This window comes from Lepisosteus platostomus, chromosome 4, assembly GCF_059453375.1.
Source record: "Lepisosteus platostomus isolate fLepPlt1 chromosome 4, fLepPlt1.hap1, whole genome shotgun sequence".
NCBI lineage: Eukaryota > Metazoa > Chordata > Actinopteri > Semionotiformes > Lepisosteidae > Lepisosteus > Lepisosteus platostomus.
Window position 1 is genome coordinate 7,033,201 of NC_142614.1, and position 14,368 is coordinate 7,047,568.

The 14,368-nt window shown below is 46.7% G+C and overlaps 2 protein-coding genes across 6 annotated transcripts; one reads left to right on the forward strand and one right to left on the reverse strand.

The window, feature by feature from the left end:
* Positions 1-2,510: 2,510 nt before the first annotated feature.
* LOC148672309 (P2Y purinoceptor 3) lies at positions 2,511-8,062 on the forward strand. The gene is made up of 2 exons (XM_088627957.1): positions 2,511-2,815; positions 5,798-8,062. Exon 2 carries the CDS (start codon positions 5,956-5,958, stop codon positions 7,177-7,179), a length of 1,224 nt encoding a protein of 407 aa, XP_088484083.1. The 5' UTR covers positions 2,511-2,815; positions 5,798-5,955; the 3' UTR covers positions 7,180-8,062.
* A 1,076-nt stretch (positions 8,063-9,138) lies between these two features.
* Positions 9,139-13,826, reverse strand: LOC148672310 (schwannomin-interacting protein 1). Of its 5 annotated transcripts, none has more exons than XR_015935744.1 (8): positions 13,633-13,826; positions 12,784-13,080; positions 11,893-12,148; positions 11,599-11,732; positions 11,134-11,209; positions 10,872-11,049; positions 10,620-10,746; positions 9,139-10,344 (listed from the first exon to the last, which is right to left on the reverse strand). XR_015935744.1 is itself a non-coding variant. In XM_088627962.1 (8 exons), exons 3-8 carry the CDS (start codon positions 12,115-12,117, stop codon positions 10,244-10,246), a joined length of 831 nt encoding a protein of 276 aa, XP_088484088.1. In that variant the 5' UTR covers positions 12,118-12,148; positions 12,784-13,080; positions 13,633-13,826; the 3' UTR covers positions 9,139-10,243. The 5 variants fall into 5 exon arrangements, 4 of the variants coding, with proteins under 4 accessions (XP_088484088.1, XP_088484086.1, XP_088484087.1 ...); XM_088627962.1 differs by having other exon boundaries at positions 10,882-11,049; XM_088627960.1 differs by having other exon boundaries at positions 10,620-10,752; positions 10,882-11,049; positions 11,893-12,172; positions 13,633-13,824.
* Between the last annotated feature and the right edge of the window lie 542 nt (positions 13,827-14,368).

The window sequence follows — 14,368 nt, forward strand, 5'->3', positions numbered from 1 at the left end:
CGTTCCCCTTTATTGGGCCTGAAACAAGCAAACCAGACTTCTGTGGGAACAACGCTATTATACATTGGTATTCTCTGGACACACCGATTGTTCCACCAAAATGTTATTTACTGCAAGTGACTTATTGCATTAAGGTGCCAAACAAGAACAGTAACTAGAAAAACAATTGCAAATACCTTTATGGAAAGGACAAACTATGAAGTGTTATTATATTAGAAGTGTAGAAGTTAAATGTATTTAATTTAAATACTGGCCTCTGTAAAAGCTGAAAGTATGTATAATGTAACAATCTATAAACAAAGTTGTAGATTTTGCACGGAGAAATCCCACAGCCTAAGAGCACAGCCTTGACCAGCTAGGTCTTGGAATCGTGCAGCCGGCAGACTTCACACCCTGAGAGCCGATCTGGCGCGTGACGCGCTCCCCTCCCAGCCTGCCTGGTGGTCAGTGCCAAACAGTGCAGGGGGAGGCTCCCTCCTGCACCAGCCGGCCTGCTGGCGGTTAATCATTCCGAGAATGCTAATAATAATAATAATGTGTCCCAAGGGCCTTCATGCTTCATTAGGTACCCCGTTATTAAAAAGTCATCGGAAGGGTAGAAAGTTCACACTGGCCGCCCATTGCTCCCCTGTGACGGGACTGCTGGACTCCGCCAATGGGGCTCCAGGGATGTGGCAGAGGGCTGTGTTCTAGAACAGTGTGTTGGAAAACGGGGGCATGCTGTTCAGAGAATGAATGGGCAGTTTATACTGTGTTTGTTATTCTAATATTTTTGCCCCTGTGGTGATTCATTCCAGCCACCTGATAGGATATGTGAGCGTCTCACCTGATATCTCTGTAGCTTTGGGAAGGGTAACACCTTAAATATCTTAAACATACAATTACCTCAACGACTAAACGCAGACCTCCTTTTTCCTGGATTGGGGTATTAGCTCACACACTCGTCATAATACCTTTTAAACTCGAGAAATACTTCAGCGGAACAGCTTGGTCTGGGAGATCCTGGGACAGTTTAAACAGTCAGGCAGCGAGGTTAGGAGAAACCTCTCAAATAAAAAAATAAATACATCAAATAATTAAGGCCCGTTTTTAGATGTAGTGGAAAAAGTGAAGGACTCAGTATAGAAATCATCTTCTGGATGGGTGAGGAAATGCAGAAGGTGCATGTCATCAATCCATCCATCCACCTTCAAACTGCTTCATCCAATTCAGGGTCGCAGGGAGCCAAACCATAACCAGGCAACCAATGGGCACAAAGCAAGGCACACTGTGCAGGGGATGCCAGTCCATTGCAGACCAGACACACACACACTTTCACCAGGGCCAGTTTTTTCAGAAGCCAGTAAAACTACCAGTGTGCCTTTGGACTGGGGGAGGAAACCCAGGCACACACGGTTGAGAATATACAAACGCCACACAGACAGCGCACCAGGCAGCCATGCTTACCACTGCCCCACCATGCCATCTGCATGCCAGCTACATATAGGAATAGAAATTTGTAGGCCTATTTTGCTCATGTGGATGGCTTCTTTATTGAATGCAAGCTCCATTTACAGATATAAAGTAAGAAACTGACCCAGAACTTGTTTAGTGAAAAATGACTTTGTGATTTTGCAGGTGTTTTGAATGCACTGGTAATTTTTAGCATGAATGAGCATTACACTGTAAATATAGAAAATTCGATGGTTCCAGAGCTTCATTATGCCACCTATAGAAAGCATCTTGTTATCATGTTTCATTGTCCTGCTCTTGACAGAGATCGCAGAGAAAGTGCAGAATTTAAATTTAAACTGAGGAAAATCATACCTATCCAAGGTCTCATTTAGAAAACTTTGCCTAGTTTTGGCATGTGTACAGTATGTGGCTTTGGCGCTGTGTCTTGTTGCCCTGCACTCTTGTGTTAATTAGCTAGACCCTCGTCGATGTCTGTGATGAAATTGCCAGCTCAGCACCAACGAGGGAAAACAGCCTGTTAACGACAGGACACACTGACACACACTAATACACAGAGACACACACACCAGTATGCTGAAAAACCATGGTAAGACAAAGAAACTCACACATAAGCCGTGAGGCTCATACAAAGACGTACAGCTCACATGCTAAGACAACCAATACACTCCTACACACAGGAACACATTCTCTAACCCTGATACACAGAGACACATTGACACACACTCATGTTTAAGTATCTGTACTTGTGAGGACCTCCCATTGACTTTCATTCTATTTTTCATCACAAATCCATACTCCACTGAAATGAAACTCCACATGGAGTTTTCTCAAGTAGTCTGGATTTTAAAGACGATGACATTTAGGTTCTAAAAAGACCTAAACGGTCCTCATAATACCAATTGTTAGGGTCCCCACATGTTCAGCAAAACCTGCACAACAATATACTGGGAAACCTAACGAACCGACACACATTATTACACAGAGACACACAACAATACACAGGGACACACGCACACATCGGCACGCCAAGGGAGGGAAAGAGGGCAGGGAGGGGAGACAGAAAGCAGTGGGGCAGCAGGGAGGAGGTGCTAACAGGGGAGAGAGCACGATAGACAGGCAGAGACCCGAGAGGCACCTGCAGAGCTCCACAGAGTGGGTGGGCACAGCGCACAGCACGCTTCCCTGCAGCAGAGACGGACCTCACGATCCCAGGAGCTGCCGCAGAGATTTTTCCACTTTGGGTGGAAAGCCGTCAGGAGGACAGCGAAGGACGAAGGCTTTGACCAACGTTGCTCATCGGCTCCGAGAGGGGGCTGCTCCTGGACCGAGAGAACTGGGGGCAGAGGGGACTGAGAAAGAGGTGAGTGGTAAAGCAGCTCACACGATGCAATGGCACACATTTCTACTCACGTCTTTAAAGGGACTTCCCAATAACTCTCGTCCTTTTTCTGTTTCTTGAAATGAAATGCCGCAGTCAGTGAAAGCATCTGTGAATGAAATTATTATGGACGCTTTTAGATTTTAAAACTGTTGCATTGATTAAAAAAATGTAATTTACACTGAAGGGATATCCCACATCATACATTTTGTCATTAGTTATTATCTCTATGGGAACATTTTCTCAAAATGTATCCCTACATCGAAACAATAATAAACACTCACAATCTCACACAGAGAAGCTACACCCTTTCTGATACACAACCTACATTACTGGAAGAGTTTTGCTCTTTTACTTTGATTTTTCTCTCATTGCCCATAGCTTCAAAATGCTTTCATTATGCTTAACTACACTGGACCACGGGAACAGAGTCATACAGCGTATGACACACACACTGACTCAAAGGTAAAGGAAGCAGTATCTGTGCTTCCCGTAGCACAGACCCAAAAGGTTACAGATACATGCACATAATCACAATATCATAGACACTAAAATACAGCCAACTGAAGCTTCTAGCTACATACACTGTAACACATGCAGGTAAGACATAGGAGGTTGTGGGCAGAATACCAGGGAGCCCTAAACCCCTGGTCTTCTTTCACAGGGTGTTCTAAGCTATTAATAAGCTCCGACCTGCCAGGAGAATCTGTCACCTTTCATTGCTGACGCAAATGACCATCTCAGCATTGTCGTTCAGCAAAACCTGAAGAGATGGTATTACTGTAAGCCTGCATAACTAGACCTGTGAACTAATTAACCATAAAGAGCAACACAAGTTTTTCACTTTTCATCGGGAGGCTGCCAGCTTTTTTGTAGTTCTGGGGATTTTTTTTTTTATTCTTGGGAATGAAGACAAGACATTGGTAAAAAAAAAGCAAGGAAAAACCGCTCAGAGAAAGGGAGGCCGAGTGATCAATCTAGCTGACAGAGATTCAAAACAAGCTGCCTCTCTACAGTTTGGAGTTCTTCCTCGCATGTTGGTTTTTCTTGTATCATGTGGTGTCTGAGAGGAGGCAGTCTTCTGGGATCCCCACTAAAAAGCTGCTTTTGGGTTTGTTGGAGATGTAAATACCACCAGCCACAGATTTATCACTGATTATAAAATTTAATTTTTTTTTCGCTTTTTGGGAAAGGAGTGGCAAGGAGAGCATGTTTTGTTATCCTTCAGATGTGAACAGTGAACATATATAAGGGGAAACTAGCAATTTCACAACAAATTGATTTCTTTAATGCATGGATATCCTCTGCCAATGACAAGTTACCCACCCCTAGTCTCACTGTTGCGATTCCTTAGTTGCTCGCAAGGAATGAGTTTCTTGCTGTGCAGCTCCTTCTTACAACAAAGCAGCAGACTAACAAACCCACCTACATGTCCTGTTTGTTTCCAGATATGTTTCTGAAAACACATTGGCAAAAACATGTGGGGAGAAAAGCAGAATCCCATACTGTGATCATACGCCCAGCGAGTGCTGAGATTGGGCAACACTGACAAACTCCACCCCAAGGTTTCCCACAACTGAGCAGCTCTTAGAGTGTACTGCTTTTTCACTGGGAACAACACCACCCGAGAATGAGGTGTCCTGAAAGGAGTGTGGAGTGTTTAGTGAATAGGAGGAGGAGGCCAGAAGGAGAAGGAGCTGCAGAGGTGCAGATGGGGTAGAGGTGGGATGCAAAAGACATACATGAGGGAGAGAAGGGCATCACGTACGGTATTCATAGTGTTTAAGAGTTGGAAATGAAATCAGAACAAAAACATGTTTTGTCTTGACACTGAAAGCAAACTGGATTTGTTTGCCAGGCCCAGAAGATACAGGTTCACCTTAAAACATTTAGGTTATCAAGCAATTTTTGGCAATAACCCTTATAATAACTGACATCCGAGTCTGATTGAACTTGGTTGTTGTCATCCTTCCTGAACTCTTCATAACAGACTCCGTTTCTGAATAAGCTGCTCTGGACCTTCTGCCTGTGAATTTGCTCCAGCAAGCATTCCAAAACTTTGCTTGGATTGAACCCTCAGCCTTCGTCCCCCATCCTGTGCTGAAAACAGGGTCTTGATGGAGATTCCCTGTTTTTCAGCAGCCACTTCCACCTACCCACTGGAAACCAGGCACCAAGTACAAATGCTGGACATTTTGCCACTCTCACCAGTCACAATTTAGGCCTGATCCGGGTAGAGGTTTCCCTGCAGTGGGACCATTCAGAACGCTGATGCGTTCCAGAAACTCAGAAAGACTGGGCTTCTGAGCACATATGATTCACATCGGATGGAATTCCAGTTAAACAGTGTTGCAACTGCAAATGGCTGTTGAGTTTGCAGTTCAGTGGTCTGTATTAATGCCGTGCAGTGTGACATCTAGGCTGAGGGAGGCTGGCATTTGGAGCTGCATTCATTTTCTTATTTCCCTCACTTATCAGTTGTTTGTCTCCCTCCCTCTGTCCCATCTTCTGCTCTTTACCTACAGAACGGTCAGCCATATATATATATAAATAAAGGCAGTAATTAGAGGTGAGATGTAGAGAAAGATGGAGGCTATGTAGGAGAGTGGGAGAGAGTTGTGTGCACTGGGGGGAAAGAGAGGGTGTTGATTTCCCGGGAAGCTGGAAGTTTGGTTACTGATTGAGGGAGTAATGGAGCGAAAGAGTGGACTGAGTCAGCATCCCAGACAGGCGGACAAACAACACAGGAGATTGTGCAAGAGAGAAGGAGGGAGAGGGAGAAAACGTGTGGGGAGAGAGATAGAGCAAGGGTAGAGGAAATAAGCCCAAGTCAGGAGAGTATCTGCTGGATCTGTGCACGTCTGTCTCTGCACTTAGGTCTGTTTAGCCCATTTCGTTGGCATTTCTATCTTTAAAAAATAAAAACACAAATACAAAATATAACTCTGAAATGTGTCTCCACAGGAAAAGTTGAAGTCAGGATCATTCACATCCAGTCCACATGCCTGATTGACTGTGGGTCTGCCAGGAGAGAGGGGAGTACTGGGGGAAACAGAGCAAAGACGTGAAGGCACCCAGAAAACGATATGACACTATAAGCATTGCAGCAGCCTGTACGCACCATGACCATGGGCACCATGATAATAAGTACAACAGAGGAGGTGGGGTCTGCTGTCACCGACGGCAACCAGAGCTGGTCCTCTCCTTCATCATCCTGCAGCATTGATGAATCCTACAAGTATGTCTTCCTGCCTCTCTGCTACTCCTTCACCTTTGTCTTCAGCATCTCTCTCAACTCTGTAATCCTCTACCGCTCCTTCAGACGTACCAAGCGGTGGAACGCCTCCCTTATCTACATGGTCAATCTGGCGACAACAGACTTCATGTACGGGCTCTCGTTGCCTTTCCTGGTGGCCAGCTACATCATGAGGGACCGCTGGGTTTTTGGTGACTTCATGTGCCGACTTGTTCGCTTCCTCTTCTATTTCAACCTCTACTGCAGCATTTTCTTTCTCACCTGCATCTCGGTACACCGCTACCTGGGCATCTGCCACCCAATGAAGACCATTACCCTGGAGACCAAGCGTGCCGTCAGGGGAACCTGCGTCTTGGTGTGGGCAGTGGTCTTTGCCCTGACCAGCCCCATCTTTCGATTTGCTCAGACAGAACATGTCCAGAGAGGCGGGGGGGCTGGAGACGATGGAGGAGGAGAAGCCTTCCAAAACTGCTGGGATGATGCCATAGACAAGGAGTTCTTGGACTACGTTCCCTATGGAATCGTTCTGCACCTGTTAGGCTTTTTTGTCCCCTTTTCCATCATTGCCTGGTGCTACTCGCGCGTGGTCACTACCATTGTCCGCACCCTGCGCTCCCAGCCCCAGTTACAAGGAGAGGGTGGCAACAGGGTGGTGGAATTGGGACGGGCACCCCTGGGAGGACTGTCGGTGACATCGGGCCCCCAGTCACCTTGTTTCCGCAGGCGCCGCAAATCAATCAAGACCATCATCACCATAACTTTGCTCTTCGCCCTCTGCTTCTTCCCCTTTCACGTCACTCGCACCCTCTTCCTGCTGCTCAAGGTCTCGCCCAGGGTGCCCTGCCACTCCATGCGCATGGTCTCCATCTGCTACAAGGTCACCAGGCCCCTAGCCTCCTTCAACGCTTGGCTGAATGCCCTCCTCTACTTCCTGACCAAGGAGAAGGGTGCCCCTCACTGCCCACAGCCACCACAGCTGCCCTGGCCGCTGCGTCTCCTCCGCAGGGGAGCAGGAGGGACAGGAGGCAAGGACAGCAACAACCATAATGAATCTAAGTCCTCGGGGAACATATTTCGGAGTCTGCCCTGAGAGAGGGGACAGCGGTGAGTGGGGTGGGGGGAGGCCGAAAGAGTAAGAAGGGAGAGAACAAGGGATACAGCGAGACAGAGAAAAGGGAACAGGAGAGGGAAGGGAGGAGAAGCGGAAAGGAAAGAAAAGATGAGGCATAAAGACTCTGGGAGAAAGGCATATGGACTCGCAGATTGTACTTGAATCCTATGAGGCAGAAAACTAACAGCAGGGGAATGTGAGACCAGTGACAGAGCACATCTCAGCATGTGAGCAGAAGACATTGATAACCTTCCCGACACACTGGACCCCGCAGTCAGATGCTTTGATACTCATACACTGGACACTGCAGAACAGAGGCACTGATATGTTGGACATAGCCTGCAGTGTCACAGACAGACTCCGTTTCCCTTAATGGTCACTCCCTGACAAAGGTGAACAAGCTCTTTCACCAGGCAGGGGTTCTGGTTGTAAAGGCATGTCTGTCTGTGCATCCCATGGAGTATCGCATGTATCTGTCGCTGCAATGATCATGTTTGGTAGAGACCCGTTTGCCTGTTTTTCATCAGCCCTGTTCTTCATCGGCTAAACTGGCTGGGTCATACCGCTGTTCATGAGCAGCATCTGTTGATGAACAGACAAGAGTATATTGGGGTGGTGGTGGTGTGTGTGTGTGTTGGGGCTGGAAAGTGATTCTATTTGTTCAATGCATTTTTTTGTATCTCTTTTCCCAAAGACTACACAAGGAATAAGAGGCTTGTGCTCGGCCTGGGCAATCTCCTCGTATTAAGCCTCTTTCCACTCATGCCCAATGTGTGTATATGTATTCAGAGTGGTCCCACGGGCTCACCTCTGTGATACTGTGTTTTTACCATGATTAAATAAATAACACTTAATTATTCCACTCCCTGTCTGGTTTATGTGCCAACGTACAATGTACAGTTTCTTGTTAAAAACCAAACACATCCCTGCCTGATCCTTAAGAAGCCCATTGTCTTGACTTTGTCAATGCTTGTGGATTTCAATATTTGTATCAGGTCTCCTCTATTTTTGAGGACTGGGGTTACTGCTGGATCCGTCTTACAAGCATTCAGGTCTTTAGCTGTAGATATGTGCTAAAAACCAGGATTTCTGAAAGGGCCTGCAGACACCAGTGTACCCACTGTCCTTTTGGGTGCACTTGGAATAATGAGATAAAGCTTTGATAGCCTTATTAATAAAACATTGAGACACAGCAAAGATCTATAAGAACACACCTGTAAGCCAAGAAGCTGCACCTTTCTCCTGCCCGGCTCTGAGGAGAGCCCAGAAGTCACCTCTCCTCTCTAACGCAGGACCAAGCCTCTGCTTGTCCTGAGCGTACAAACTCTTCGGCAAAGGAAGACATCTTAAACATATCCTGAAAACTGACTTTACGCATTGAAAGTGCTCAAACTGTAAACTGAAATATGCCTGTAAACGATTTTCAATAAAGGTGGAACCGGAAGGGGATGTTCATGTATGCGCATGAGCTATGCTCGTTATTCATTCAGTTCATGGTGTTCTGATGGGGAAATCTTCCTGAGCTCCGGCCCTGGGGTGTAGGTTAATGTGTTGTTAATCATTTATCAGCGATTCTAAACACAACCCAAAGTTCAAGTCCCGATTGCTTTCCTGAATATTAATACACATACAGCAGCACAGACAATTGAAGTTGCACACACACACTGTGTGTACAGTAACATTACCTCTACTCCAATTTCTTGCCTGAGTATCTGTCTGAGCCTTACAGATAATGATGGGCTGTGGTTTCAAACCACTTTCAACACAGCCTCCCTGCCGAGAGTTAGTTGTCAGCCTTAAACTTATGGCCTATTTTCTCACCCAGGTGAATAAACAGCAAACATTAAAATATTAAGCACACTCCCCCCCTGTATTCATCGTCTTGCTGTGTTAATTAGAATTTGATGAGCTACTGAATTAATCTCACATTTCCAACAATTTAAAAAAATGGTAAAAGTTTATTGAAATACAGAGAACTTCACCACACTGAACTGCTCATGCCAGAAAAACAGTAAAGACTCCCTTTTGTTATAAGCAGCTCTGGAAAGAGGATGAAGCTTCACCATAGCAAAATGACCCTGAGTGTATGCAGCACTAACCCAAGTAGAAAGGCACTGTGGTTTATATCCTCTTGATTCTATGCCTGGTGGTTGGTCACATACACATCTCCATGCTGAGACAGAAAGTCAGCAGGGCAGGTCCCTGTAACTCACTCCAAGATTACAGTTTTTCATTTAATTAGGAGTGATGTTATCATGCCATTCCGAGTAGAGTTTGCAGTTAAAGCTGCCTGACTTTCTACCGTGGACATTCACTTATTCGTGATACAACTCTTTCAGTCAACAACAGCTCTCAGATGCTCACGATAAAATGAGCCAGCACAATTCACGACGGGTACAATAATTAGAATTACATCTTCTCATGGAGCAACTCCAGCCCCTTGCATGACATCATGGCTGTTGTGGTTCATGTGATGTAACGTCTCTGCCTTTTTTTCTGTTGTCATCACACACAGCTGATGTTTTCAGTAGAAACATCAACAGTTCTCTCTGTCTGAGATGTCAGTCAAACACAGACAAGCAGCTTGCATTTGACAGAATTTTAAGGTGTAAAGGAGAAAGTGTACTGTAGCTATGTGGCGACAGACAGCACAGACAGTCAGTAGCCCAAGGTGATAAAGGCCTCGGGCAACTGAAAGACAAATCTCTTTTACTTTGTACTTCCTCACCTTCATACAACAGAAGAAAAATGAATAAAACTAACAGGAGTTACAGGAAATAGTCATAAAATGTCAGTTGCTCCTCTCAGTTTGTCTGGGGAATGTTACTTCAGTCATCCTGACTGATACAAATGATTTCACACAGCAGTGCATTAAAGAGCAGAAAAGTCTGTGTTGTGCTTTCTCTTTGACAATGTCCACTCCAACACCGTAGCCTGGATGTGTAAAACTAAAAAGATGTTGCTCCAGCAGGGGTTTCGTGATACAGTATGAAGTAGGAGGTCAATCAGTCAGGGAACCATGGCTAAGCCACACAATGTGGTGTCAGAATGATGTCATATCCTGAACCTCCAGCAGCATGGCATCCTGCTCCGTTCGCAGCTGGTCACGGGTCAGCAGCAGCCCCACCAACTCAGAACTCAAATCTGATTGAGACACAGGATAACGGTGGTCAGTACACATTAAGACATTACAGCAAGGGGGTGTGTGTGTGTGTGTGTGTGTGTGTGTGTGTGTGTGTGTGTGTGTGTGTGTGTGTGTGTGTCAGGGGGCAACAGAGTAATAGTTAACAGGTTGTACTCGGTACTCCTTAATATAAATCACTATAAATTAACAACTGTCAGTATCGATCTATTGGCTCAGTCCTGATCTGTGTTGACCATGTCTGATCTAGACTGGTCAGTGCTTCTGACACACTCACCCTGTATGGCCTGGCTCAGTGTTTCCCTCAGGTTGTCCAGCTGCTGCAGGCTCAGAGGTTGAAGGTCAATGCGCTCCAGTCGTCTCCTTTTCTTCACCCCTAGCCCTTCGCTTAAACCTGTGGTGGGCTGACCCTCACAACAGGACAAACACAGCATAGGATAAATACTGCCTCCTAGCCTGACAGGATATCTATGCGTCTGTGGTGCACTTCCACCTCACCGTTCCTCTGATAGCATGCGTCTTTATCCACCTTTCCTTACCTCTTTCTGTGCAGTGCACGATGGCTTCAGTCTCTCTCGGAGAGTGCTCAGTGCAACCTGTGCCTCTCTCCTTAGCTCTGCCCGTCTCTCAGACCACTCACTACCAGCAGCCTGTGCAGGGGGACTGGCCTTCTGCATGAGCCCACACCCACTGCTGCCCAGAGCACTCTGTGAAACAACATGGAAACAGTTGCTTTCACCCCTTCTCTGTCCAAACGTCTGCTTTTCCTTCATTGACCTCCCGATCTTTACCTCTCCCTCTTCCTCCTCCTCCTCACTCTCACTGTTGTTGATGAAGCAGAGCTGGAGATTCATTCGACTCTGTAGTCTGAGAGGAAGAGGAAAGGATTGATGCTGATTAAAAAGGCCCTATACAGAGCTGTGCTGCATCTTAACGGGAATGATCTACAGAAAAAGACAGAGGGAGAATACCAGACCACAGGTTTCACAGCAGGGGTAGACAGTTCCATCCTTGAAGGGCAGAGACTTGCAGGTTTTCGTTCCAAATTTAAACTTAATACTTTTAACTGAATCTGAAACCAAATCACCCGATTTTTAAAGTCTCCCTATGTTGCTTATTAAAAGTACTTCCATGATCTTCAGAAATCCACCCTTCAGGCAGGAATTTCTCACACCTGATGAAGACTATAGTACCACTGCCCCCCCAAAAAATATCCGCAAAAGACAAAAAAACAGGAAAAAGACACTGCCCTGTACCTTGAAGTCAGCGCTATTAAACGGCTGCTGTCCTTATCCTCATCCTCCTCTCTCCAACTCTCCCTGACACTCCCTCGTTCCCTCTCCTCCGCCCAGCCTGCTCCTACAGCTCCTCGCTCCTGCACACCTGCAGGCTGAGAGAGGGGAGAATGAGATCATCTCGATCGATTTGCTTCGCTAGATTTGAGACACTGGGACATGTTAACTGTATGCAACCATGAAAGGAGCCAACCCCTTTAAACTACAAAGTTTCCTAAATTCCTGTAACCCCCCACTCCATTTCTCTCTCTTCACCTTCGCCCGACTCTCCTCCTGTTGCTTTTCAAGTTCCGTGATGCGCTGGTTCAGAGCCTCCCAGTGCATGATGGGAAGGCCAAGGTCATCCTCCATGGACCCTTTCCCCCAAGTCAGGGCTGGCTCTGTCGCTGCCTGATCAGAATTCTCCGCCTCATCGTAGTCTTTCTCCTCACCCCACGTGCTCTCCCTCTCCTTCTCTCCTTCACTCTGTGGCTCCATCATTGGGAATTAGAGAAGTTGAAATGTGGGAAGACTGGGGAGAGAAAACAAGGTTTTCCTGAGAAAAAGAAAGGGACATATCCCATCACCTTTCCACTGCTTTTTTAGAACTATAACCTCCCAGTTGACAATTGATTGATGACTGTCACGATTCTACAAAGGTTACAAAGTCAGAGTATGAAAGTTCTTTAAGATTTTTGGCTCATAAAAATCTATTCTGCGAATACACAGTAACAGTGCTGCAATAAATGTAAAACAGTTTTGAGATTTTATAACAAATATTCTCTGAGACTCTCTAGGCAAATTCACTCCCATTCCAGGAGTACAACTCTAGACTCTGATGCAGGCTCCTACACAGGAAGCCTGGTGAAACCTGGAGTGGATTAGATTGCTACACAATGGGAGTCTGACTCAGTAAAACCATAAAACCTGGAGCAGTTTGATCGGCTGCGTATTGGTCACCGATCCTAGACGGGGAGTGCGAGACAGTATGTGGAGCTGTGGTGGGCAGGAGGGGGGTCATTATGTAGGGTACAGAGCAGCCGGACCGACAGACAGTATAGCCAGGAGAACTATAAGCCTGCCACCCCACAGAAAGACATGTGTAGACAAAAATCGAGACACAGGAAACTTAGCAACCGCACCACACCTATACACAGACCAGCTCACCTGCGTTTGATGGGAAGCTGTTCCCTCTCTCCTCTCAGCTCCCCTTTTTCTTGGAGGTGCATAGATTGGAAAGTCCCTCTTGGTCTCACACATGCAGCTGTGCAAGGCCGAGTTGTTTACTTCTCCGGAGCCATCGTCTTTTGCCACAACGTCTTTCTGAAACGACTTTGCCCCTTCCGCAGACGTCCCTCGTCTGCTCGGCTCGGTGCGGGGCTGGCCCGCCTGCTGGCGTGCGCCTGTGATGAAACTGCCTACGGGGTGTAACTCGCGGTGAACTTGTCCAGACTGTGCAGATTCCTTCGCAAAAGAAGGAGGGAAAGGGAGAGGGAGGGAAAGGAGAACCGAGCCAGGTGTCCGGTTTCAGAGATGATTCAAACCAGATGAGTCCGACATCATTAAAGAGAAAGTTTGAGGGGGGAAAAAGAGGGTTTGGGGGCATTGTTTGATGGGAAGGGGACAAGATCCTGCCTAGGTTTTTCCTTTCGGTTCAACTAAAGAATTTTAAAATAATTTTCAAGCAGACGAGCAAACAACCGGGGAGACTACCGCAACGTAATCGCGTTGTCGTACTAGGGTACAGGCGAAGATACTGGTGCCGTTGCTGTTCTAATGCGTTTGTCGTTTTCTGTTCGCTGGGATTCTAGGTCGGAAAACCACTGTTACTATTAAAGCCAGTTAAACAGAGTCAGTGGCATTATTTCCAAATACAGTCAACGCGCCGTACTAGAACTTGCTATTCCACACACACACACCCAGCGAAATCACAGAGCCGAGCCCAGAGATTACTGCTGCAGTGCGAGTGCCTTCAAAACTCCCCCCCTCACTCTCTGAAGTTTCCGCTGAACCCACCTGTGCGTGAACGGGGGGCTCCTCCGCACCCGTGTCCGTCCCCCTGGGCTCGCAAGAGCTCGCGGACGCCGCTTCCGAGCTCCCCGGAGGTCACCGGGATCATTGGAGACGCAGGGCGGCTGCACTCTCAACTGTGAGCAATTGCGCCATTTGCACGAGTGCCTACAGGAGCCCGAGCAGCCCCTGTAGGAATCCGTTCTTCCCTGTTTTAACCGCTAGAGGAGCTAAGCACCAAATGCGAAAACTTCAAAGAAGAACAGAAAAATAGGGTCCATCTATTGATAATATTCTCTTGTTTCCGCCCTTGGCAGTATTAAAGATTCAGGCCCTGTGTACCTTGTGAGAGAGGTTTGCATCATCCTCCATGTCCACAGAGGTTTTCTCCCACAGGAGGCTTTTACTGAATTGAAAAGCCTTGTTTTTAATTGCACTCATTCTGTTGTCTCCTCTTCTCGTATTTCTTTCTTACTGTCAAAGTGCTTTGCGAAACTACTTTTAAAGGCGCTGGATGACACAGTCGATTAATATCATCATTGTTCTGACTCGGTAAAAAATAGGTCAGTTGAGGCCTCTAAATTGTTCCCCGTGTTGTGAGTAGCTCTGGGTTGGACAGGGGCAGGTGCACATCCATCTGCAGCACGTAGCCAGAGCTCCTATCAGTAGGAAATATCAGCCTGTAGGAAAGGGTTCCAGAGATCTCTGTGACACGCCTTCACATATAAGGTCTGTGAGACGG

Coding starts and splice junctions, on each gene's coding strand:
- LOC148672310 (XM_088627960.1), bottom strand. CDS start 12,117: ATGATGGAGCCACAGAGTGAAGGAGAGAAGGAGAGGGAGAGCACGTGG. Junction 11,210..11,598: donor TTAATAGCGCTGACTTCAAG/GTACAGGGCAGT, acceptor TCTTCCTCTCAG/ACTACAGAGTCGAATGAATC. Junction 11,050..11,133: donor AGGAGGAGGAAGAGGGAGAG/GTAAAGATCGGG, acceptor GTTGTTTCACAG/AGTGCTCTGGGCAGCAGTGG.
- LOC148672309 (XM_088627957.1), top strand. CDS start 5,956: ATGACCATGGGCACCATGATAATAAGTACAACAGAGGAGGTGGGGTCT.